This window comes from Dama dama, chromosome 25 (genome assembly GCF_033118175.1).
Source record: "Dama dama isolate Ldn47 chromosome 25, ASM3311817v1, whole genome shotgun sequence".
Classification (NCBI taxonomy): Eukaryota; Metazoa; Chordata; class Mammalia; order Artiodactyla; family Cervidae; genus Dama; species Dama dama.
This window is the reverse complement of record NC_083705.1, coordinates 39468147-39493477: the sequence shown is the minus strand read 5'-3', so window position 1 is coordinate 39493477 and position 25331 is coordinate 39468147. Positions and strand designations below refer to the sequence as shown.

General features: G+C 41.6%; 1 protein-coding gene across 6 annotated transcripts in view; it reads left to right on the top strand.

The window, feature by feature from the left end:
- The window catches only part of GHR (growth hormone receptor), a 307318-nt gene that overhangs the window by 133391 nt on the left and 148596 nt on the right, over nucleotides 1-25331 (top strand). For 4 of the 6 annotated variants that reach the window (XM_061129867.1, XM_061129865.1, XM_061129866.1 and 1 more), the window contains exon 2: nucleotides 6804-6884. In XM_061129867.1, coding sequence (XP_060985850.1) covers nucleotides 6815-6884 — 70 coding nt within the window. In that variant the 5' untranslated portion in view covers nucleotides 6804-6814. Of the gene's footprint in view, nucleotides 1-6793; nucleotides 6885-25331 lie in introns of those variants that run through there. The other 2 variants (XM_061129864.1, XM_061129862.1) reach the window with 2 other exon arrangements.

Below are 25331 nucleotides of genomic sequence, written 5' to 3'. Positions count from 1 at the left end.
TTCTACCTGTTGTGTCCACGTCAGCAGGTCATTTAATCTTTGTACCTGTTACCTCACCTGGAGTCCAGAGAGCATCATTTACTTTCCCAGCTGGTGGTATGCTGGGTCCAGCTTATACCAACTTGTGAATCTACATTTAGTGATGTCATTGATTCAGTGAATCCAAGTTAAGTGACTTGGTAGCTTAAAATCAGCTTTAGTGGAGGTATTTATATCACAGAGATTGGCAAATGCTACAAACTGTGGCCCTTTTAAAGTTATTACTCCAGAGAGACAATCGTTAGATATTAGTACACCACTGACTATGAGTCAAAGAGAGATACACTGTGAATTGTCATACTTCTAAAGGTAAACAAAGGCATAGTGGGTACCCTAAAAAGCTTCCATAACTATAATCATACCTAAGTCTTCAGTAAATCTTTTGTCCCATCATTCTGCATTTGGGAAGACCTAAGGCAATGGCTCAGTCATGTCCAACTCTGTGGGACTCCATGGACTATACACAGTCTATGGAATTCTCCAAGCCAGAATACTGGAATGGGTAGCCTTTCCCTTCTCTATGGGACTTCCCTGGTGGCTCACACGCTAAAGTGTCTGCCTACAATGTGGGAGACCTGGATTCAATCCCTGGGTCGGGAAGATCCCCTGGAGAAGGAAATGGCAACCCACTCCAGTATCCTTGCCTGGAAAATCCCATGGACAGAGGAACCTGGTAGGCTACAGTTCATGGGGTCGCAAAGAGTCAGACACGACTGAGCAACTTCACTTCACTTCAAGGCAATGGCAACCCACTCCAATACTTGTGGCTAGAAAATCCCATAGACGGAGGAGCCTGGTAGGCTGCTGTCCATGGGGTTGCGAAGAGTCGGACACGACTGAGCGACTTCACTTTCACTTTTATGCATTCGAGAAGGAAATGGCAACCCATTCCAGTGTTCTTGCCTGGAGAATCCCAGGGACGGAGGAGCCTTGTAGACTGCCATCTATGGGGTCTCACAGAGTTGGACATGACTGAAGCGACTTAGCAGCAGCAGCTAAAGACTTAATCATTATGATATCATATGTCACTATACATATATAATTTTATTTTCTGTATTGTTTTTGTTATGAAAGCAGATATGCTCCTGTAACAGCTAATGTTTCTGAATGCAGGTACAGACATACAAGCCATAAAGTGTGTATATCAATATTGTCAAATAGGAATATAAAATTAATTCAAGCTACATATGTAATTTAACTAATTCTCTATAGCTAAATTATTTTAAATGGGGGATAGTAGTTTTAATATTTTATTCAACAGTCCAAAAATATGATTTTAACATGTAATCAACATAAACATTATTGAAATATTTTGTGTCCTTTTGTACCAAACCTTCAAAGTCCACGGAGAAGGCAATGGCAATCCACTCCAGGACTCTTGCATGGAAAATCCCATGGATGGAGGAGCCTGGTAGGCTGCAGTCCATGGGGTCGCGAAGAATCGGACACGACTGAGAGACTTCACTTTCAGTTTTCACTTTCATGCATTGGAGAAGGAAATGGCGACCCACTCCAGTGTTCTTGCCTGGAGAATCCCAGGGATGGAGGAGCCTGGTAGGCTACCGTCTATGGGGTCGCATAGAGTCAGACATGACTGAGGCGACTTACCCAGCAGCAGCAGTTCAAAGTCCATGTGTATTTTACACTTACAGGACATCTCAATTTAGATGCTAACTTTTCATATGAAATATACTTGATCTGTACTTAGATCTTATGAAATGTACTGTTGAAGAAGGTTTACATACGCAGCCTGTTCTGAATGTATACTTAATCAAAATTAAGTATAATTAAACTTATTTAATTCTTCAGTTGTGTTAGCCACATTTGAAATATTCAGTGGTTGTGACTGGTAGTAACTAAATTAGCACAAGTGTTAATACCCACCATATATGCTCTATTTTTTTAAATAAAAATGGAGACTTACTATATATACCACTTCCAAAGGATTTTTCACCCCACACCTTATCCATTTAAATCACTTTGCCATCTTGTATTCCCTACCGAATCCCTGAAGGGAGAGAAATTTCAGCAAGAGTAGTTATATCAATGGGGGATAGTCTGTGAATTTTTTTCTCCCTCAATGATAGGAAGGAGATAAATTGACCTAAGGCATTTTGTGTCTGACAGATTTTCAAATGACCATCACCAAAAAGTAGATAATAACATGAACTCTAGGTGCAAACTGTTCAAATAAATGCCTGAAGCTAATTAGAATGGATTATTTAAAATACCCTTTTGGATGAACCTCTTCCTTTTTCAGTGCTGAGTTCTTAGAAAAGCTTCACCAGGAAATCAATGAGATTCAGTTTTGCAATATTTCATTAGTAATCACACTAGCATCAGAGAGTACACATTATTAGGTTATCTACCTGGAGTCTTGGTTTTGCAATATAAATAATTCTGCTACTGTTGGGGTTTTTTTTAATCAACCCTAACTTTTTCCAGGGCTTCCCTGGTGGCTCAGATGGTAAAGAGTCTGCCTATAGCACGGGAGACCCAGGTTCGATCCCTGGGTTGGGAAGATCCCCTGGAGAAGGAAATGAAACCCACTGCAGTATTCTTGCCTAGAAAATCCCATGGACTATAGTCCATGCAGTAGCAGAGTCAGAAACAACTGAGCCACTTCACTTTCTTTCTTTCACTTTTTGCAGAGCAGAATCACTAGATCAGTAAAACAGAAATTTGGGGAAACTTATTTCTCATTAATTCAGCTACCATTTTGATATTCTTCCTAACTTGGCTGTGACAGGACTATAAGCTCCTAAATCTGTTATTTTACTCCTCCCATTTATTAAAATGTTATCACACTTCTAAGGATGCTTTTTGACTTTTCCTTTTAAGTACATGATGCAAATCAGAGGGTGTAGGTGGTTTTGGGTAGTGGTTCATTATATCTCTGGTAAATTACTAACCAGAAATGAGCACATTTTTTTCCTGTATGGCTTTATATCTTTTTTACTATTACTTTTAATAAAGATGACATAGGGATTCTTTGCAAAGTAGTCTTATCTTCACTTTAAATTGACCTGCTGCTCATCATTTCTGTGTGGATATCTCATTTCTCTGTATCTTTGAGAAATAGTGATTTCTCAATGATTCTGATTGCTTTTATATTTTCCATTGTGCCTTGAATAGGAGAAGGCAATCACACCCCACTCCAGTACTCTTGCCTGGAAAATCCTATGGACAGAGGAGCCTGGTAGGCTGCAGTCCATGGGGTCGCTAAGAGTCAGACACGACTGAGTGACTTCACTCTCACTTTTCACTTTCATGCATTGGAGAAGGAAATGGCAACCCACTCCAGTGTTCTTGTCTGGAGAATCCCAGGGACAAGGGAGCCTGGTGGGCTGCCGTCTATGGGGTCACACAGAGTCAGACATGACTGAAGTGACTTAGCAGCAGCAGCAGCAGTGCCTTGAATAATGCTAGCAGGTACTGGTGATTCAACAAATACTTGCTAATTTTAAACGAAAGAGAATTGAACCAATGGCTTCCTTTGCCTGGAGTTGGCTATAACATGTTGGGAAAAAATATTGTATTTAATCACCGTCTCTTCTCATGTGTTTATGGACTATTTTATAGCCAAGGAACAAAACTTATATCATTGGCCACACTGTGATTTGGAGGCTTCCTCTGCTAGGCAGTTTACAGAATTAAAACTCACGCCAGCTGGATCACAGGGCTTTTCAACTGGCTCTTCCTTGAGGAAGGGGGAACAGGCAAAATGCCTCAGGCTCATTGAGCTCCAAATGGTGTGAGTTCCCTGAAGCAAGAATAGCAGCTCCTTCTTCCCCCACCCCAGTGAAAATCATACCTTGCGGCTATAGCCAAAGAATGCATAAATATTAGAAACGTAGAGAGGGGTTTTCCCTAGGAAAATATTGCGAACTTCAAAAACCCTATAGACTAAGGTACAATTTAATAGATGCCTCTGAACAATGCCTGCCTCTAGTTAGATTATTATATTAGGAAAGGGAAATAAAGGGATTTTCTCCTGCTCACATCTGGCACATCACTGGTAGATTAAAGTACCAAACTTCGTGTTTTGGCGCTCTCTCCTCTCCAGTGACATTTTATCTCCTTCAGGACCTAATGGAAGAGAATCCTCTCATCTAGAAGCTGCCACGCAGAGCTCTCATAGTTGAAGGGAGAAGCTTACAGTTGAATCAGCCCAGGCCAACTAACACTCTGTTCATGTGAAGGCATTAGAGAGAGTTCACTAGGGGAGTGGAAAGGAGGGGAGTACACAGGGGACCACTTTCGCAGTCATCCCCCCTGAGCCAGCAACAGTGGAAGGGGAGCATTCATCTCTAAGGAAACACTTAGCCCTTCCTGGAATCCAGTCACATTGCTGTATCTTCTTTTCTGCTCCCACCCCTTGTTAGAACCCTAGAGTTGAGGGGTCCCTATGCTCTGCTCTCGATGGCTGTGGACTACTCTTTGTGCGAGGACAGCTGTTCTGAATAACCTCCTATTCTGCTGTGGGGGTGTGCCGACAGGTTTCTGGTTCATTTTGCTTTGTGGATTCTGATTTGTTTCGTGAGATAGAATGTGGCCTGCTGGAGATGGATTTGGCTCCTAAAGGAATTGTTGTGATCATCAGTTCCTTATTTGGGGGAAATGGAGTTCGTTTGTAGGCAACAGCTTTCAAAAGTTTTGGGGATGGGTGGAGGCCAACTACATTTCATCTGAAGCAAAATTCACTTGTCTCTAGCATCTGGCAAGACTCTTTGAGAAGTGTGGAGAGGTGACTTCCAAACCAGGGAAGCATCCTTCTGAGAAATGAGAACCTGTTCATATCCTTGTTCGGTCGCGGGGTGTACAGGACTGCCTCAGAATGGGATTCACTGTTAGGACCTGACGTCAGGAAAGCATGTGCCAGGGGAGGCTTCTTTAACCTGCCACACAGTGTGGTAAGGCATGGGGAGTGAACCTGGCACTAGATACAGAGGCCAGTCCCTCAGAGCTTTTCTTCCTTAAAAAAAGACTTGTGAGATAAAACTTTAAAGGAAGTACCTAGCTATCAAGAGGGTAACATTTTCAACCTATAACGTGTTTGTTTTTAGCCTCTTTATGTATTCCCATAAGCCTATCTATGTATTCCCATAAGATCTTATGGGAAAACCCGAACAAACTTCTTGGCCAAACTAATATTTCTGCTGGAGACCTCAAATTATGAATATAATGGCCTGTTCATCTGGGAGTTAAGGATCTTGGGAGAGAGGCTCAGAGAAAGTGGATGAGGATGATGCAAAGCCATTAGCCCGTAGCCTTCCAGATTAAGACTTTAAAACACAGGTGTCATAATAACCCCAACTCACATTAGTGTGAACTCACTGTTGGCAAAGTGTGTTCCTCTGTGATGTCACACTCAATCCTATGAATGACCCTTGGGGCACTGTGTGAGGGCTGTTCTCATGCATGTGGGAACACAAGAGAGATTCCATTCATCTAGAGATGTTTTCTTAAATGTTTTGAGAACATAAAAAAATGATACAGAATTTTTAAAATGTGGCATCACCCACTGTCTAGAAATGAAAATGTAGAGCGTCAGACATTTAATACCTATTCAGAATTACACAGCCGTTACCTGGATTAAAGCCTTCCATTACCCGTGAAAACAATCATCTGTGTTCATCATTTCAGTTTGATTAGGGGTAATAGAAGGACTATTACATTGTTGTCAAGAATGTAATAAAAATAAGTCCAATAAAGACACCAATGGAGCTCCCAGTATGATGATCAGATCTGCCTCAATAACTTGTAAAGAGCTGTAATTTTATGGAAATATTGCAGCTAAGATTTAAAGTACTTGGCATTAGTCGTCAGATGTGGCAACAGCTCTCCAAAGGGCAGTCTGCTGAGTTCATTTTAAGGCAGCCTAAACTTGTCTCTTTAGAGATCAAGGAGGTGGACATCTGGTTTATTTATTACAAAGAAGCTTCATTTCCTTCAGGTAAAGGTGTGTGCTAGCTGAGGCATGTTGACCTGTTCCCCCCATTCATCACACTGAAGGGTCCCAGGTGTGGCCAAGCTTGGGATTCCAAAGTTGGCCCGCAAACTGACCCTTCCTAGAGTCTGAGGTGCTCACATTCCTGGGCTTTTCAGAGACCTCATTCCTTCTGCAACTAAAACCCACAAGGACACCAGGTGTCCCAGGGGAGGCCACTTGGAAGCACTGGTGTTTTTTTCCTTTCCACTTCCCACCTTCTCTCTGCAGCCTTCTAGTTAAGCCTCCTTCCTATGGCTCATTAGCACAGTGTTTTGAGTGTTAATTGAGCTCTTTTGTTCACTGGGAAACCCGTTGGAGAAGTTTTACTATGCCTGAAGTGGGTTGTTTTGTTTTTCCTTTTTTGGCCTGTCCAGCCCAAGGTCCCTTGCTTATCGATACAGCTGAGAAGTTCCTATTTCCAGATCAAATTAAAGTGAACCATGCTGGCCCTGTCATGAAAGCAATGCATGGGTGTCATTTGTTGCGAGGTCATTCTATGGCTGTTGGCAAGAATGTGGAAATCTAGTGTCTATGTTATTTCTCAAGGCGAGCACCCACCGGAAGTAGAATGTATTACAACCTGCTGTTTGTTCTCATGAAAAGTATGACAACATGAGATTCTAGGGCAGTGAAAGACTTATGAAGATTCCTTCTAGAGCTGATGTGCATGTCAACTCATTCCTGATTCAGCCAGTATTTAAAAAATTTTTGATGAACATGGTCTGCTTTTAATTGCTTGGCTTAGTTTTATTTTTCTTTGTTATGATTGCAGGTCCTACAGGTATGGATCTCTGGCAGCTGCTGTTGACCTTGGCAGTGGCAGGCTCCAGTGATGCTTTTTCTGGGAGTGAAGGTGAGTTCTGCTTTTCTATTACCATTCACAGTGTTTTGAAACCACTCTGAACTTTATTTGTGAAATCTGAGTTCTTTGGGTGATGTAATTAAAAGAGGTAAGTTTTAAGTAGCAGTAAATAGAAAACCTGTTGTAGGTTTAAAATTGCACACTAGGAGGACACCTCTGGGGATGTTTTAGGAGGAACACAGTAGTCAGCTTTGGCAGCTGATGTTTCTTCATCAAAAATAAATGCTGCAAATCATGCTGATGACATTTCTAGTGAAGGCACGCCAGGTCTCTTGGTCTCAGGCTCTGGGAGAAAGATTGAAATTGCACCGAAGGGTTATTCACCAACTGATCACTCAGTTCATCTGTGACTAAGGTTAGCAAAGCCTGTTTCCAGAGTTTAGATGTGTAAGGCCTTTTAATCATATTCTCTGAGAGTGGAAATTTCAGATTTCAAATAAAGTTCACCTCTCACTCACTGGGTGGTTACTGTTTGGCTAAGTTTGAAGGAAGAAACAGCTGAAGTAGTTGAATGATGTGCTCAGATGTCACAAATTTCCTTGGCCATCTCTGTAATTCTCCCTTCTTTATACTCTCTTCCTATTGGAAAACTTGTCATATATTCAAACTTAGGGCTCAAACAGTAATAACTGGAATAGGCAAGTAATGAAAGGGAATGAGAAGGATTTTTCTGCCCTGAAAGAAAACCATGCTCATAATGAAGTGGGAGACTTTTTAAAGTATCATCTTGAGTACTTGATATTTTTTTCTTGCCTGAGCTTCAACAAAGGAAAGGAATCATCTGTTTCTCCTATTTTATGATACGACAGTCACTTGTGGCTTTAAGAGCGGCCAGCTCCCCTACTTACCAGGCAACTCATGTTGGAAAACACAGTTTAGCGACAGAAGTAGTGCCTTAAAATGTCCTCCCTGACCTTCGAGCCAAAAATAAATCCCTAGTAGTGAGCTGCTGAGGGCAACCAGAGAAACTAAGAAAACAAGAAGGGTAAAATGTTATTTTATCTCCTTAAACAATTTTAAAATATTTATAGAACAGAAGTCACAATTGTTTGAGATATTTTGGGGTCTCTCTGGCATTATAATGTCAACATTATGCAAGTCGAACATGGAGGGAATCACAGGCTCCGTGTCAGCAGCTTTTCCCATGGCTGGTTTTAGACCCTGGTTCTGAGCCAAAGATTTACAGCTGAGATCCTGAGCCATTCCAAAGTCATGGTGGTTTAATCTCTACTTTCTTCATTAAGGTGACTTTCACTCTACCAGGCTAGGCTTGAGGAATTTAAAAGACTTGTGAAATGAAAAGTATGGCAAAGGAACTCTAAAGTAAATTTAAAATGTATGCCTGGCTAAAAAGACTAGAACTCAAATTACATTTTTGACCTAGAGAGTCTGCAAAGAGCATATATTTCAACTGCTTTGACATTTTAGTAAACCTTTAACTTCGTGGAGGAAACAAAACAATTAGCTGCTTTTATGTTTGCTTTTTTTTTTTTTTTTTTGCTTTTTGGGAGTTTTTTTGTTTGTGGGGAGCACAGAATAAGAAAATGCAAAGTTTATAGTAAATACAAATTGTATATTCAACAGTACTTACAGTTTAACAGTACTTGTACATACTAAGTAATTTAGCAAAGGGGAAAAAGAAGTTGTTATTTTTTTTTTTTTCTTAGCGGGCTAACCAAAATTCCTTTGGAATATGTGGCTAGTCCAGAATTCTTAGCTTAAAATGGCTGAGGATTGTTAAGGACAGGGTATGATGTTTATATAAGAAGATGCAGATGAGCCTGTTTGAACATAAGCGAGTGTGTGTGGGTGTGTGGTGCTTGCCAGCTCTGGCCATTTATCTGATGGGTTCAGCCAGAGTGATCTCCTGACATGACATGAATTGAATCTCAGATGACCTTCATGGGCCATGTGTTTTTTTTTTTTCCTGCCAGATCTGGATTGTACCCAGATCACTTTATTTTTTCACCCATTGTATAAGGCAGACTAAAAATGTAAGAGAGGACTTTGAAAAAAAAAAAAAAAAGATGTTTCTTTAGTTTCACCAGCCATTCACTGAATCTAGTTTGGTCAGTGGAAGAGGTGGTGCTGCTGAGCAAGCGATCTGGGAAGCGTCACCTGAAGAAGAGCTGCCCAGAGCCTGGTAGAAGATGGCGGATCTGCATGCCCAGGGAAGATTGGCACTTGAAGCCTTGAGCAGGGCTTTTCTTGCTTGGGTAGATGAGCCATTAAAAATATACTGGCCCTGAGGGGATTTTTTTATTACGTCTAATTGGCCTATTGGAAATTTAATGAGAACTAAGTGCGGAACAGTGCCACCATTGTATTAGCTACAGTGTTGAAATAGCTGCTTTCTCTGTCTTTCATCCTTAATACATGATTGACTGGGGGATTTTGCAGTAACTGACGCCTGTGCTAGCGATGTGTTATGTAAGTGAATATTGACACACTCAAGTCAATAATGTCTGGGCAACAAAAGTTGTATTCCTAGGTCTCTGATCCATAAGCTGTTAATATTAGTCTTTATATCTGGTCCTCTAGGCAGTATACCTACTCTTAGGGAGAATTTCTTTTTTTTCCTGGAGGTAGTTTATTTAACTTTTTAAATTAAAATATTATTTAAACTTATAGTTCATTTACAGTTCATTTATAGTTCATTTAAAGTTCATTTACAATATTATGTTCAGGGGTACAGCATAGTGACTTGGTATTTTCATAGATTATATTCCATTTAAAGTTATTGTAAAATTACAGCTGTAATTTCCCAGACTGTGCAATGTATTCTTGTGGCTTATCTATTTTATATATCATAGTTTATACCTATTAATCCCATATCACTATGTTACCCCTCTTCTCTCCACTCTCTCTACTATTCACTACTAGTTCTCTCTGTGAGTCTGTTTCTATTTTGCTATATACATTTATTTGTTTTATTCTTTATATTTCACAAATAAGTGATATGATAGAGTATTTGTCTTTCTCTGTCTAACTTTTTTCCATGGCCATCCACATTATTGCAAATGGCAGAATTCCATTCTTTTTTATGGCTGAGTAATAGTCCACTGTATATTAACACATATATACATCTTGTTTTATCCGTTTGTTGATAGATAGTTGGGTTGCTTCCATGTCTTGGCTATTGTAAATAATGCTGTTGTGAACATCAGGGCGCCTGTGTCTTTTCAAATAAGTGTTTTCACTTTTTCCAGATGTATACCCAGGAATGGAGTTGATGGATCACATGGTACTTCTATTTTTAGTGTTCTGAAGAAGTACCATACTGTTTCCATAGTGACTGCCCCAATTTACATTCCCACCAACTATGTAAGAGGGTTCTCAGGGAGAATTTCTTATTCCAAAATCAGAAATGAGCAACAATGCCCCATTTTCAGTGGGCTTCACAGGGTTGAACTGTCAACTGGTTGCCTTAAAACTGTTGCTCCTGTGATAATGATTTTAATGAGAAATACGCATAAAGATGTTATGGATATTAACATACTGCTGAGGAGCACCAGTTATATGTTGTACCTCTGCTCTTTCTGTTGGTCCACAATTGAGCACCCTCTTGACCTCAGCAACCTCAGGTGAGAGCAGGCAAGCCCTGCTGTGAAGAAGTTCAGTCTAGCTGGGATGTGAGGAACCTGTAGGTATTAATGAGAGATGATAGGTTTAAGGTCTAGATTATGTGATGAATACAAATGACCAAGATGTTCTGAAAAAGAATAGATCAAAGTGGCTAGAATAGTTTAATTCAACAAATTCAATGTATGGATATTTCTTCAGAGCTTCTCATTTTTAAAGATTGAACTCAGGGCTGTGAGGAAGATAGTGATTCTTCCTTCAAGGAATTTATCGTGACTTAAGAGATCAAGAATATCCATAGAGAATGACTGTATGAGGTGGTTATGTACGGAAACAGTGGCCTGAAATGCTGTCTTTAAGAGGAGTGAAGAGAGGAGAGTCACGTCAAGCTGTGGTGAAGTAGAGGGGACTTCACAGAGGATGTTGGTATTATTTCAGCAGAAATGAGAATACTGCGTTAAGATTTGAAAGGCTAAGAGCAGGCGTGGCTGCAAAAGTAGCATGTACGGTGATGGAACAGCAGAAAAGAAGTGCTCAGGTGTAGATAGGCGGCAAACGTCGAGAGCAAGTCATCTGGTCACTGGGTTTACACTACATGCAGGGCGCTGTTCTAGGCAGTGAGTGGTTCTGTTTCACACACAGCATCCAATAGATGTTTTTTCAGCACTTCCTTTGTGGAAGACATAATTAATTTGGTCAGAGTGTACACTATGTGAACACCGTGTTTGTAATTATTCCCTTTCTATGTAAACTTAGGTCGATGAATTCAAGATAAATTATAGAAGGTCTAGAGATGGCAAAAGCTTCATGGAAAAGGCAAGGCTTGTTGGGCTGGGGAGATGGGTAGTATTTGGAGAGGCTTACACCATATCCAGCAAGTCACAGTTCTTAAATTTTAGGCCAGGTGAAAGTGTTCATGGTGGTGCATTTTCTGCGTGTGTGTGTGTATGTGTGTAGTATTTATATATAGCATATATAGGGAATTCCCTGATGGTTCAATGGTAAGGATTCGTCACTTTCACTGCCAGGGCCCAGATTCAATCCCTAGTGGGGAAACTAAAATCCCATAAGTCGTGCAACTTGGCCAAAACATATGTACATACATACGTGTGTGTGTGTGTGTGTGTGTGTGTGTGTGTGTGTGTGTGTGTGTGTACAGGGCATGGTTTGCAGACAAAGCACATCACTAATATCCTATAACTCTAAATATCATTCCATTAAAAAACTTACACTAGGAGTGAGATACCATGTCCCAAAGGAACCAAGATCCCTCAAATAATATTTTCTTTGAACATTTTTCGTAAATTTATGCAAACATACACAGCACTTTTGTGAAAGAAAAGACGCCTCTGGTCTAATTGCTGACAATAGGAAATAATGACCCAATGGCAAGAGCATTCTTTTTTTTTCCTAAATAAACCTTTCTTTTTCATGCCCACTTGCAGGCAAAGCCCCACAGAGCCCTGGGAGCTTCAGGTCATGCAGGATTTATTTCATCCATGTATTAGAGTCATGGCTATAGTTGGTAAACAGTAAAAGGTGTACCTGTTAAAAATGTTTTCAAGAAGGAGCAGTTCAAGGCTTTCCTTGAATTTACCCTAGAAGTTAGCGAGAAAGCCATGGCACTTGAGATTCATGCTGTCTTTTACTTCAAGAGACAAGAAGAAGTCTTAGTCTCTTCTGGTGCTGTGGACATCAGTAGCCCTATGTTACCTGGTCCTCTTGGTGTATCACAGATGGCTAAGCTGCTGGAGTTCAAGTCCTAGCAGTCCAGATGATGGATCTTCCGGTCTCATCTACCTGGATGATGCCAATGGAAGACATGCAGAGACCTTTGTGGGTGATGAGGCCTTTCAGCAAGTTTTTATTGAATGTAAATTTGAATTTACTTATCTGCCTTTAAGGAGCTCGTGGGCTATAGAAGACAGACAAGTAAACCTAATTTAACTGTGGTCCTCTGAGGTTATTAAAGAGATTTTTAAAATATATATGATTTTACTTGACTGTGCCAGGTATTAGTTGTGGCATTAGGGATCTTCAGTCTTCATTGTGGCATGCAGTATCTTTAATTGCTGCATGCAAACTCTTACTTATGACACGTGACATCTAGTTCCCTCACCAGGGGTCAAACCCAGGCCCCCTGTGTTGGGAGCATGGAGTCTTAGCTACTCAACCACCAGGAAAGTCCCTAAAGAGTTTTAAGCAGGGTGATACTACTATTAGACTGTCATTTTCGAAACAATGACAATGTTTGTAGTAGTAGATTGAAAGTTACAATGGCCATAGTAGATTAAAAGTGAATTGGAGAGAGATGAATGTGGAGGAAGGTGGTTGTAATAGGTTAAGAGAGATGATGCAAAGGTGCCAGTGGTAGTTAAAAAGAAAAAAATAGATGGGTTACAGACAGATGTTGCGGAGCACTTGGAGTCCAATTACGTGTGGGTTTTGGACTTGGGGACCTGGCAGAAATTTCTTACCCCATCCATTTCAAAGTTTCTGCACCTTGAGTTCATGTTACCAGCATCAGCAGTGACTCACTTGTCAGAGTGAAGCCCTGGAGTACAGCTCAGCCTATAAGAGTGAAGCGGTACTTGCACGGGACAGCTGTGTGGTGGGGGGACACTGAGACTGATGACAACAAAGTGTCTGAGCAAGCTGTCTGTTGGACCATTAACAGAACCCCTCCTGCCTGTGCCCAGCCCGGGGCCCACGGCTGTCTCCTCCCACTCTGTGGTGTGTCTGGGATATGGCTTGGCCCCTGAGCCCCGAGGGTCTACGGCAGGAACAAAGGCCTGAACTCCTGACTCCATGTCGTCTCTGCACATTCATGACTCAATCCCAAGACCTTGACATATCCCCAGATATTTGATCACCCCTGGCGTATGCACTTATCTCATGGAATGCAATAAAATACACTCAGGATGAGTCGAGGGCAGCACAGCTATGCACTGAGCAGAATCTGGGAGGTTGATGAGGCTTCCACAGTAGCTACATGACTCACCCCTGGGAAGCACCTGGCCGTGGGAGTGATGAGGTTTGTACCCTAGCAAATTAGTATTAAAAGGACTGGGACCACACAAGAGTAGTCTAAACCTTGAACGTTCAGGCCCCACATGCCAGTGTTGGACTATATGTCCAGCCTTCCACTTTAGATGCCAACATTACAGGACTAGAGCTTCTATGCACAGGTGGACACACCACTTTGGTTCAGTAGCCCACACTCGGGCTCCTGTTATGTGGGGTCAGGAATGTGGTGGACAGAATGTGTTTGCTGATGATGCTGGCCACCAGCTCCCATTCACCCACACACCTGGTTTCCTGCCTCGAGCAGAGGCTCACCTAAGTTTAAGTGTGCAGGAGTCCACGCTGGCTTGGACTGGCCTGGCCAGCCTCTCTCTGGCTGATGTCATCTGCCATAGCTAGGGGCCCAGGTCTCTCCGTCACCCAGGTTTCCCTAGGAAACCCTCTTAGGAAGATCCTGTGGGGGCTGGTTTTCTACTCACCCTGATTTTAAGTCATTGGGTTACTTTCTCGGAGTTGGTTTAGTTCAAAGCCTTAACCTTAAACTCAGTGATAAAGAATTCTAGGCATTTCAGAGCCATCCACAAAGACATCTTTGGGGCCCATCCCCTGCTCCTCAGAACTGCCTGTTTATCTATAGTCATGTATGTCTATAACTTGGTCATTAGGCAGAGTCACCGGCAGCCACAGCCTAAGGGCCACCCTCAGTTTTCCCAAGCAGCAGGCACCGTGGTCCTGTTTTGGTTCTTCAAGAAATTCTCACATGATGTCAACAGGGTCATCTCTCAAACCCAGAGCACAGCTCCTTCCTCATCTGTAGTTAGCAGCATCAAGGTGGCGATGATGTGTGGCATAAACACTGTCTGAAATCCGAGGCAGCCAGTCACACAGAGAGGATTCCATGGTGCCCTGTCTGGCCAGCGCTATGCAGACCAGGAGGCCCCAGGGTCTGGAGTGCTACTTCAAACCTTAGCTGGAAATCAGTTTTCTCTGGTCTGTATTCCCCAAATCTGTCCAAAAATGAATCCGCTATATTTTGTCAGATACATCTGTCAGGAATCTCTGTTTCTATATATGAAACAACTCACCAGCCTTAGGCTTTCACCTTAACTAATTACAGTGTCGGTGTTACATCTCCACAGGAAGTTTGCAGGTGTTAGAGCATGGAGGAGTGTGTCCACACAGAGGGACTGTTTCAGCATCTTGTTCATTGTTTTTAGAAACTTCACCAAGACACAGGACAGAGGGGTGGGATTCTAGAAGGGCAGTCAGTGGCAGAGGATCAGGGGGTGGGAGAGATGACATTTGTTGCACGTCTCTTCTAAATGTATCTTCCCCTGGTGGCTCAGATGGTAAAGAATCTGCCTGCAATGTGGGAGACCCGGGTTTGATCACTGGGTCAGGAAGATCCCCTGGAAAAGGAAATGGCAACCCACTCCAGTGTTCTTACCTGGAGAATTCCATGGACAGAGGAGCCTGGTGGGCTATAGTCCATGGGGTCGCAGAGTCAGACATGACTGAGTGACTAACACTTTCACTTTTCACTTTTAAATGAAGTTGTCATGACATCTGTGTTTTAAGTTGTGTGTCACATTCTGGATTGAGTTTGAAATATATGCAATTTGTTTTCAAAAGATTGACAAAATGAGCACTGCAAACTCTGTGTAGTAAGTAGTTACAGGTTAAAACTTAGTAGACCTAAAGATTCATGAAGAGTGTTTTGTTCACCCCTACATCCCCATCCTGTAACATTCTGAGACATAGAGTACATCTTCATTTTCTTTTTCTTTTTTTTTTTTAATCTTCATTTTCTTTAAGGAAATCAACTTCTAAATCCTGACCTGGGACTTCCCTAGTCATTGTCCATAGTTGTCACTAATGCTCTGTTATACCCAGCCCTCACCAGGGCAGAGGCTGAATCTAGACCCCTTTTTAGTCAGAAGGGTCTGGAAATAGCTGTGCAGCTGTAGAAACTGTTCTCCAGAAAGCCCCAAGCCTCCCTGTGCCTGACCCAAAGCTGTGATTTGTGGGCAGAAGAGTCATTTTCTTGCTCTGTACTTCAGATGCCTCTAGAGTCAGAACTTTGCCCAACCCACTGATGCCTGGGCATCTGATGCCATGTCTAAGTCTTGCCAACCTTTTCCCAGGTGACTGAACTCTGTACCCCAAATACCAGCCACTGGCCAACATCCTTCATTGAATGGACCAGTCACCCAGCACCTACCCCTGAACCACCTTTATCTGCGCCCCACCTCCCTGATTAAATCTCCTCAAATATTGACAGACAGAGAGGTGTCATGAGGGTTTCAGATTCCAGATCCAAGTTGTCTCTTCCCCTTTGGACATTGAACTTTTGATTACGAAAGACCCTGGTGAGCGATCTTATGGACAGCTGATCAGTTTTCCCTGCCTTATCCCTGAAATATCAGGTTTATCCTGTTTTCCAGTGAGAGCTCATCTGAAAATATGAAACTCTCAAAATTGTCAGTCATTTTGATAAAAATCCTACAGTCTTCATCCCTGAATAGGAAAAAATTTTGTATTTTGTGTAATCTAATCTTGTAGTTGTTGTCCAGTCGCTCAGTCATGTCCGACTCTTTGTGACCCCTTGGATTACAGTACACCAGGCTTCCCTGTCCCTCATCATCTCCTGGAGTTTGCTCAAACTCATGTCCATTGAGTCAGTGATGCCATCCAACCATCTTATCGTCTGTTGTCCCCTTCTCCTGCTTTCTGTCTTTCCCAGCCTCGGGGTCTTTTCCAATGAGTCAGCTCTTCACATCAGGTGGCCATAGTATTGGAGCTTCAGCATCAGTCCTTCCAATGAATATTCAGGGTTGATTTCCTTTAGGATTGACTGGTTTGATCTCCTCACAGTCCAAGGGACTCTCAAGACTCTTATCCAACACCACAGTTTGAAAGCATCAATTCTTTGGTGCTCAGCCTTCTTTATGGTCCAACTCTCACATCCATACACGACTACTGGATAAAACATAGCTTTGACTAGATGGACCTTTGTCAGCAGAGTAATAAAATCTTGCAAATTTGTGGAAGGAGAAATAATGTTCAGAATATTTGACTTGTGAACAGTCATGCGTTACCAAGTATTGGGTTGGCCAAAAAGTTGATTCAGGGTTTTCCATGGAAAAACCCGAATGAACTTCTTGTTCAACCCAATGTTAATAGATTCACATTAGTGGAAATTGAATTGGTGGTGTTTACCTTGCCTTTGTTGTTGTTGAGTTGTGTCTGACTCTTTTGTGACTGCATGAACTGTAGCCTGCCAGGCTCCTCTGTCCATGGGATTTCCCAGGCAAGAATACTAGTGGCTTCCCCCACATTGAGAGCTCATTTTTTAGGAAAGGGCCTTTTGACTGCCTAACATTCCGGGCCTTTCTTTCTCCTCCACTGCCCAACCAGTGGCCCAGCTATTTCCTTGATTGAAGCAGGAAGTACCTGCCATATATGTATGGCTGAGCCCCTTTGCTATTCACCTGAAACTGCCTCAACACTGTTAATTGGCTGTACCCCAATCCAAAATGTTTTTGGTATTAAAATAAAAAATTAAAGAAGCTTCATGCTTTTTCTAACAATAACTAACAATGAATGAATTGTGAAGAGAGCAGAGCAGTCAGGAATTGCGGGAACCAGTCAAAGAACCTTGCCCTGTGTCAGGGCACAGTTGGGCCAGACGAGGCTCTGGGGTAGAGAATGCAGTGAAGTATTGAGGTACTATGCTTAGACAGCCCGGGCTGAGTTTACAAGTGGGCTTGTGACTGTGCCTGACTTCCCTTGTTAGCCGTACCAACACCATAGTCTTTGGATGTTTGCTCTGAATTTCATAGGCATGGTTGACTAGCTCTCTCTCCCTTTGTAGCTATCACTAAACCTGACTTCCTGGAAAGCTCCTATCGAGGAATAGAAATTAACTAGATTAACTCCTGTGCATGCCCTGGCCATATATACATGTCAAACTTGTGTTTGTATAGCCATGATGGTTATGAGAGGAGAAAATGTGGCTACTCCCTAGGGTGACCTGTCTTGTCTTATTTCTGTAGATGAATGCTGAAAGCCTGTATTTTTAAGTCTTGAAATCTTACTTTAAGGAAAAAAAGAAGACTATTAAAGACAAAAAAATATGTAGCACTTTCATTAACATGAGATGTTATCTAAAGTGAAACTATTTCCTAACCATCAAATTTGGAGAAGGTAGTGATTTCTCCACCACCCTCCACCATGTTGGTTGAGAGTTGGTTGCTGTAAACCCAAAGAAAGAAGCTTTTGACAGAGGGGAGAGTCGACAGATGCCTTAAAGCAGAAGGTAGAAGGAAAAGACTGAGATTCTAGGCTGATGTGAAGGGACTGTGTCGGTCACTGAGCCCTCGGTTGGCATTCAGTAAATACCATGTAGGCTGATGATTGATTTCTGCGTTAGTTGCTAGGAGCCCAGTTTGATCTGCATTTGCTTTGATTATACACGATGTCCCTCTGGTTCTATGATATTGCCCTTGGCTATCACAGGAGCCAGCAGCAATCACCAGAGGCCTAGACCTTCAGAGGGGAAAGGGGACTTGTGGAAGAACTCCCACGGGGAAAGGAGATAGGCTGGTCAGATAGCCTTGGCCAGTACTTGGAGAACGTACAGAGATGCTTAGGGAGTAGGACCAGTAAGCAAGTCTCTGTACCAGCCACTTCTGATTCCTGCTCTGTCTCTCTGCCACTGTCAGGAAAAGCAGTCCAGATTAGGGATTTTAGAGCACTGATCTCCAACTTTGTCAGAACTGGGTTTGAACCCCAGTTCTGTCACTTATGAGTTGTGTGGTATTTTTTAGTTTGAGTTGCCCAGAAGCCAGATGCTGAAACAAGGGTTTAAATGAAAGTGGATTATTAGAAAAATATTCCAGGGGAAAACTGAAAAAGAGTAGAGAAATGAGACAAGGGAAAGGCTGAAAAAAGAAAAACAAACAAGCAGGAATTCAATACCCAGTGCTATCCCACAGTGGTAGGGTTGAATGATGAGATGATATCTGGCATAGTCTCCTCTAAAGTAGTGTTTCAAGCTGTCCAGAACAGCCCTCAGTTGGTGGTTAAGGGCTGACCATGGGAGGTCATCAAATCCTAGAGACCCTCAGCTCTCCCAGTGCAGGTCCAGGTGACAGAGAGACAGGTGCCAGGTGTTGAGAGTGAAGTCACAGAAGGAATTCATGTGTACAGATATGGATATGGGCTCTGCATCAGCAGAGCGCTGACAACATGTGCTCCAAAGGCTTTTATAGTTTCTTACACTCTCTAAGCCTCAGTTTTCTCATCTCTTAAATGTGAGGAAAAGAACTTGTTTAAAACCATCAAGGAAGTAACAATAGTAAAGGTCCTGCTGAGATGACGCAGGAAAAACCCCGAAGTATTCAACAACGGGAAACTCTTATCAATCTCAGGTTGACTGACTACAAACCCTGAGGCCTTAAATAAACATGCAAACTAAACAGACATGAGGAATTTGAATTATAACAATATATGTCTAAAAGGAGCAATTCAGTTACACAAGGAACTTTTGGAAGCTTCATTTTAACAATGAATCCAGAAAGCTGTCTAGAAGAGGATTCTAATGTTAAAAGTGCTTTCAACAATAGAACTAAGACCTGATGGTATAAACTTTTAGGGGATTGGACACTGTTCTATAGTTATAGTTTTAACAATAAATGCTTGTAGGACAAATTTGATCAAACCTTAGTTTTCTGGTTCTTATACTTTTAATAAAATTGAATCTGATCCATCCAGCAAGTGCATCTGGAGTGATACTGGGAGTGGTGCTGGGCAAGTCAGTTGACTTCAGTGAACATTCTTTGAGCATTTGCATATGGCAGATACAAGGCCAAGAGGAGTAAGGCCCACCCAGTTTCCCAAGTTGGTCACTGGGTGGACTGGGGATATGGAGAGAGAGAATTAAAACCAGTTCACTGTGATAATAATTGAAGCATTTTAGTGGACCTAGTTTTAAGTACTTCATGCTTGTAACCTTGGTTAATCCCCCCAGCAATAATAAGAGATAAGTTCCATTATTACCTGCATTAGGTAAGGACACCAACAATAATTGTGTAACTAACTTACATAACTGGCGAAGGCCAAAGTAGGAGTTCAGCCCAAGCAGTCTGACCCCATAGTGCACAATACACTGCCTCACACGTGTCTTAGGATCCCCACGGTGCCTACTGAACTATGGAACTCACCTCTGCAGAGATTTCAGCTGAAGTCTAGAAGTTGCATGTGTTTAACTTGCTCAGCCTAGATCAAGAATCATAGTTATATTATATCAAAGAGACAAGAGACAATTACTTGAACTCCTTCTGTAAATTCTCTAGCTTTCAGATTCATTCGGTTTAATGTAGCATTTTGACTTTGTGTGGACCTTGTTACTGCATATATAAGTATCCCATATACTTATATATGAGACTTATGATGAGGTATGGGCAATTTTCCTCAAATCAAATGGGCATCTCTTCCTGAGGCTAAATCGGTAGCCAAGTTTGTGGAGATAGGAGCCACCTCTTCTTTTGAAAAAAAAAATCCTTAAAAGGTACCTACTGGGCCACTGAACAATACTGTGTGATACTGCACAGCCCTGATATCTACAAGGCTCTCCCGATGTTGTTCTAAGGAAGTGCGAGAACTGTCTGATGAAATCAACTCTGGGTTTTCTCTTCTTATCATTCCTGGATTCTCCATGAATGCAGAAGCCATCAAAGTAAAGGAAAGCCATCTCCCCTCTCTACTAGTATGCCTAGAGAATTATACCACTCTCACTCTTATACCAGGTACTTTTTGCCTGTTTCTAAGTCTGTACCTCCTTACCAAAACTTTCCCTGTTTTCATTGGATTAACATTCCCTATTTTGCACCTTGGACTTGTGTTGGCTGTAACATTGTTCCTACACCATTTTTCTTTCTTTCTTTCTTTTTTTATATTGTAGTGGTTTTTGCCATACATTGACATGAATCAGCCATGGATTTACATGTGTTCCCCATCCTGATCCCCCCTCCCGCCACTCTCCCCACCCCATCCCTCTGGGTCTTTCCAGTGCACCAGCCCCGAGCACTTGTCTCATGCATCCAACCTGGGCAGGATGGGGCGAGGTAGGGGTGGAGACAAAAAATATTTGTTAATTTATTGAAAATCAGAGACATTGATAAAACAATGCTTATATTTCTCTTATCTGGTATTTCTCTCTGTCCTCCCAAGAGTCCTACTTTCTCACAACATTTTCATCAGAAAGTGTTTTAAAATGAGTCTATTAATATTTTTAAATATATTTTCTAATTGGAGGATAATTGCTTTACAATGCTATGTTAGTTTCTGCTGAGCACTGAGCTAGGCTCTGGGTGTCATGTAGCAGTTTTCCACTGGCTATCTATTTTACACATGATAGTGTATTTATGTCAATGCTACTCTCTCAATTTGTCCCACCCTCTCCTTCTCCCACTATTTCCACAAGTCTGTCCTCTACATCTGAAGCTCTGTTCCTTCCCTGCAAATAGATTTATCAGTACCATTTTTCTAATAAGATTTGTCCATACAAACCAGTGGAAGAGAAACCAAATTTATGAGAACAAGAATCTTCCACTCATTGAGTATATTTCACCAGGCTCCTCTGTCCATGGGATTTTCCAGGCAAGAGGTACTGGAGTGGTAAAGAACCTGCCTGCAATGCAGGAGACGTGAGTTCGATCCCTAGGTTGGGAAGATCCCCTGGAGAATGCCATGGACAGAGGAGCCTGGCGAGCTACAGTCCATGGGGTCTCAAGAATCGGACACGACTTAGTGACAAAACCACCACTTCCTCCATTCACGAAGTCTGGGTGCTTTTGTCACTAAGTCATGTCTAACTCTTGAGATCTCCCAACCCAGGGACAGAGGAACCTGGTAGGCTACAGTCCATGGGATCGCAAAGAGTTGGACATGGCTGAGCGACTTCTCTTTCTTTCTTTCTGAGCCACTTTTTCTTTCTTTCTGAGCCACCAGGGAAGCCCCTTAGAGTTGGTGATTGGTCAATGTTTATTTCCTGTTATACCATTAGGCAGGATCACTAATGGCAAGAAAGATGTAACAGATTTGTTTTTAAACAATTTCTTGATACAGTTTTATTTTCTGACAACATGACCCTTTATCCTAAAAGTAACACAAAAAGAAATTTCAATGAGTGGAAGATTCTTGTTCTCATAAATTTGGTTTCTCTCTTTACCATCTGAGCTACCAGGGACTGGCAAGTTAATTACACCTTTTACCTTTGAGAAAATCATACATAACTAGGGGGTGGGGCGAGCAGGAACTCATAGTATTGCAGTGATAAGAGAACTATAAAGAGGGGCCTAGAAGTCCCTTTTGTTTATTACAACTGAATATCTTTCTACAACTTACAAAAATGATTCCCACATTTCATGGGTGTAGTGAAAGAACACATTTGGATCTTTTCTAACTCCATCTCCAGCAGGATCATGCATGTTCTATTGAATATCAATCCCAACAACACAGACATGCAGAGAACAGGGAGAACAAAGAAATCTTAGGAATCTTCTTATCCACTGATTTTCTTCCCTTTAAAAATTTTATGAGCTACTCATTCACACAAAATCATACCTGGAAACTTACTGTGTAGAAATCAAAATTAAGACATGAAGCTGTATTTGGATTAAGAGTGGGGCACCGGAGTGCCTTGGCAGTTCAGCACTGCTCTCCAAGACCTTAACCCCAGACCTGTATGACGTGGGAACCCATTCTATTTTGAGATGATTGCAATAGGCATAGAGTACTTTCTAGAAAAGCGATCTAATTGTCCTTGTTCTTCCCCTCTTGAAGGAAACAAAGAAGAGATTAGCCTTTACTAAAAACCTAACACTCTTGCCAGTAACTATGCCAAGTACTTAACATACCAGCTCACCTAGCTTTCATGGATAATTTTCTGAGCAAGGTATCATCACCTCTATTTCAAGATGAGAAGTGGACAAGCTGAGAAATTAAATAACTCAGTCACAGAGTTGAAACTGATAGAACTACAATTTTTACATGCACAGGTTTGGTTCCCAAAGTCTACATTTTTGGTATGTTATTTTTCCATGCTTTCTAAACAGAATTGTGACCTCTAGCTACTAGATGGTACCCTCCACCCTCAGTTTTAAGAACCAGAACATTTCCAGACATTGCTAAGTGTTCCCTAGGGTGGGGGTGGGGGCGGAGAGGGAGTGGTGGAGGTGGGAAATGACACTGACCTAGACCAGGAGCTTGCATGTTGACCTGGCAGTGCTCAGGATTGTTACAGGGGTCAGATTAGACAAAGCATGTTTATAGACTTTTCAAGGGAAAGGAAAAAAATGTGTGTGTGTGTGTATAGTTACAATGCAGCTCTTATCTTTTCACTGGTTCATTTGTTCATCCAAGATTTTTTGAGCCAGGTGAAGGACACTTTTAAATAATAAATAAACTTTGAGAGCCTTAAAGATTTGCCAAGTAAACAAAGGACTTGGAAGAAACAGAACAATCCTAGAACACATCCCATAAAGAATATACAGAACATGCACAAAATGCTGTGGGAACCCCAAGGAAGGAAGGGCTGCCTTTGACCGAAACTATAGAGAACCAGTTGGACTGCATCGTCCAAGCTCTGTGATAACACCGTTCAACTAATTGTGACTAATTCTCCTTCAGACAATGACATATATTCATGCAGGTTTGCCAGGAGTGTTTAAGGTGCATGCTGACAATGGTCAGCATTGATTAAGGTATTAATTATTTTTTAGGGCTACACTTACAGGAGTATGAAACCTGACCGAGCAACTTAATTGAAGTTAGACACCTCTTATTTTTTCCTGTCTTTTTTCATATCTGCCGCAATGATAGCAAACAATCAAACAACAACAAAAAAGTAAAGACAAACTCTCCAATCCAGATTTCCTTATGTAGATTTCCTTCCTGTATTCCTTCCACAAATACAGGAAGCTCAATCTTGAGTATATTCTTCAGATAAACCTCAATTAATTCATTTGAGGTCTGTTGATTCAAGAAGAACCATTCCTAGAATCATGAATACCTGCTTTAAGCTCTAAATCTGACATTGTATATTTAGGTAGAAATAATTCCGTCTGAGTAATTACCTGTTAGTACCATAGAGACGAGGTTGACCGTTATGAAAGTACCAGAATTTCCAAACTTTATTCCAAAGTGTTCTGCATTCAATATTCATTAAAAAGGAAGCTCCATTAAAAAAAAAAAAAAAAAAAGTGTTTCTGATGGAGCCACATTTACCTTAAAGCATTTCCCCCCTTTCTGCCTGCCTGCAGTTTTTGCTATTGCTTGTTGCAGAGGTCCATGCAGGTTGACTAGAGCCCGAGTTGCTAGCTTGAGCGTGAGCTACCCTAGTGATGCTGAGTCACATTTGTTTTGGAAGATCACTCTTAAAGCCTGCGGCTCATGCTTGTTTATGGGGAGTGCAACAACTTCAGCATCAGCTAACAAATCCCTTTGCGGGCACAACCACATCTGAGTGCTTCTGACAATCCTTCCTATCACTTCTCCCTCTTCAGCTTTGAAAATTAGAGCCTGGTGGAGTGAACTGGGAGACAACCCTGAGCATTTAGGAAAAGTAGTATGGGAACTGTAAAGCCAGCTGTTGAAATCAATGTAATTGGTGTGAGATTACATTTCATCAGCCTTAAGACCTGCCTTTTACCACCAGAGAAATCAGTCTCCACGTTTAAGGTCACATCAATATGGAACATTCCGCATACTGAACTGTTGGTCACATGCCTTTAGAACAGCATGCCGTGCTGTTTTTTAAGCATTACGAGTGAAGAAAACAGTTGACAGGTGGATCTTGTGGTACATTCAGAATTCTTGTGTAAACTCCCCCAACATTGTTTTTTTTTTCAGTCTCAATTTGATTGTATTTATGAGAACCATATATATTGTATATAGCATAAGCATGTACCAGCAGACCTAATTTGATGACTCACAGTGAAAACCAAGCTTGTATTATGGTTTTTAAATCAGGAATTTGTTGAATATACTCATATCTCTAAGTCATACTTATTGTCTTTAGCTTTCTTCACTCGAGAAAACCGTACTTTTCATAAAATTACAAGGAATTGAGTCAACAGATATTTTTATTGCAAATTAACTACTTCAATTAAAGAGGGTTTTAAAAAAGCAAATATTTTCTGAGCATTTATTTTGTGCCAGGCACTAGTCTTAATAGGTGCTTAGAATACTTCAGTGAACAAGAAATATAAAGCATCTTGTACCACAAGCTTTCCTTAGCAGGATGTGTGTGCATGTGTGTGTTTTAAAGAAGGTATGTTGGTGTGTGAGGCAGAAGATAGGCTATAAAAATAATGCTTAAATTATCTAGTATGTTAGAAGGTAGAAAGGGCTATGGAAAACCATTCCATTTGTTCTTCATTGGAGTGTAGCCAAAAATTGGTCTTGAAATATTTTTATCTGAATCTCCTATTTTAAACGTAAGTGAAAGTATTAATCGTTCAGTCCTGTCCAGCTTTGTGACCCCATGGACTGTAGCCGCCAGGCTCCTCTGTCCGTGAAATTCTCCAGGCAAGAATACTGGAGCAGATAGCCATTCCCTTCTCCAGGGGATCCTCCCTAGCCAGGGATCAAACCCAGGTCTCCTTCACTGCAGGTGAATTCTTTACTGCCTAAGCAACCAGGGAAGCCCTTAAATGTTAGGAGTCTATTCATAAATAATGTGACACTAAATGTGTCCTCATGTTCTTGTCTAGAAGCTACAGCACACACCCTCTCTGTTTATTAAGGAGGAAGCCCAGGCCCAGAAAA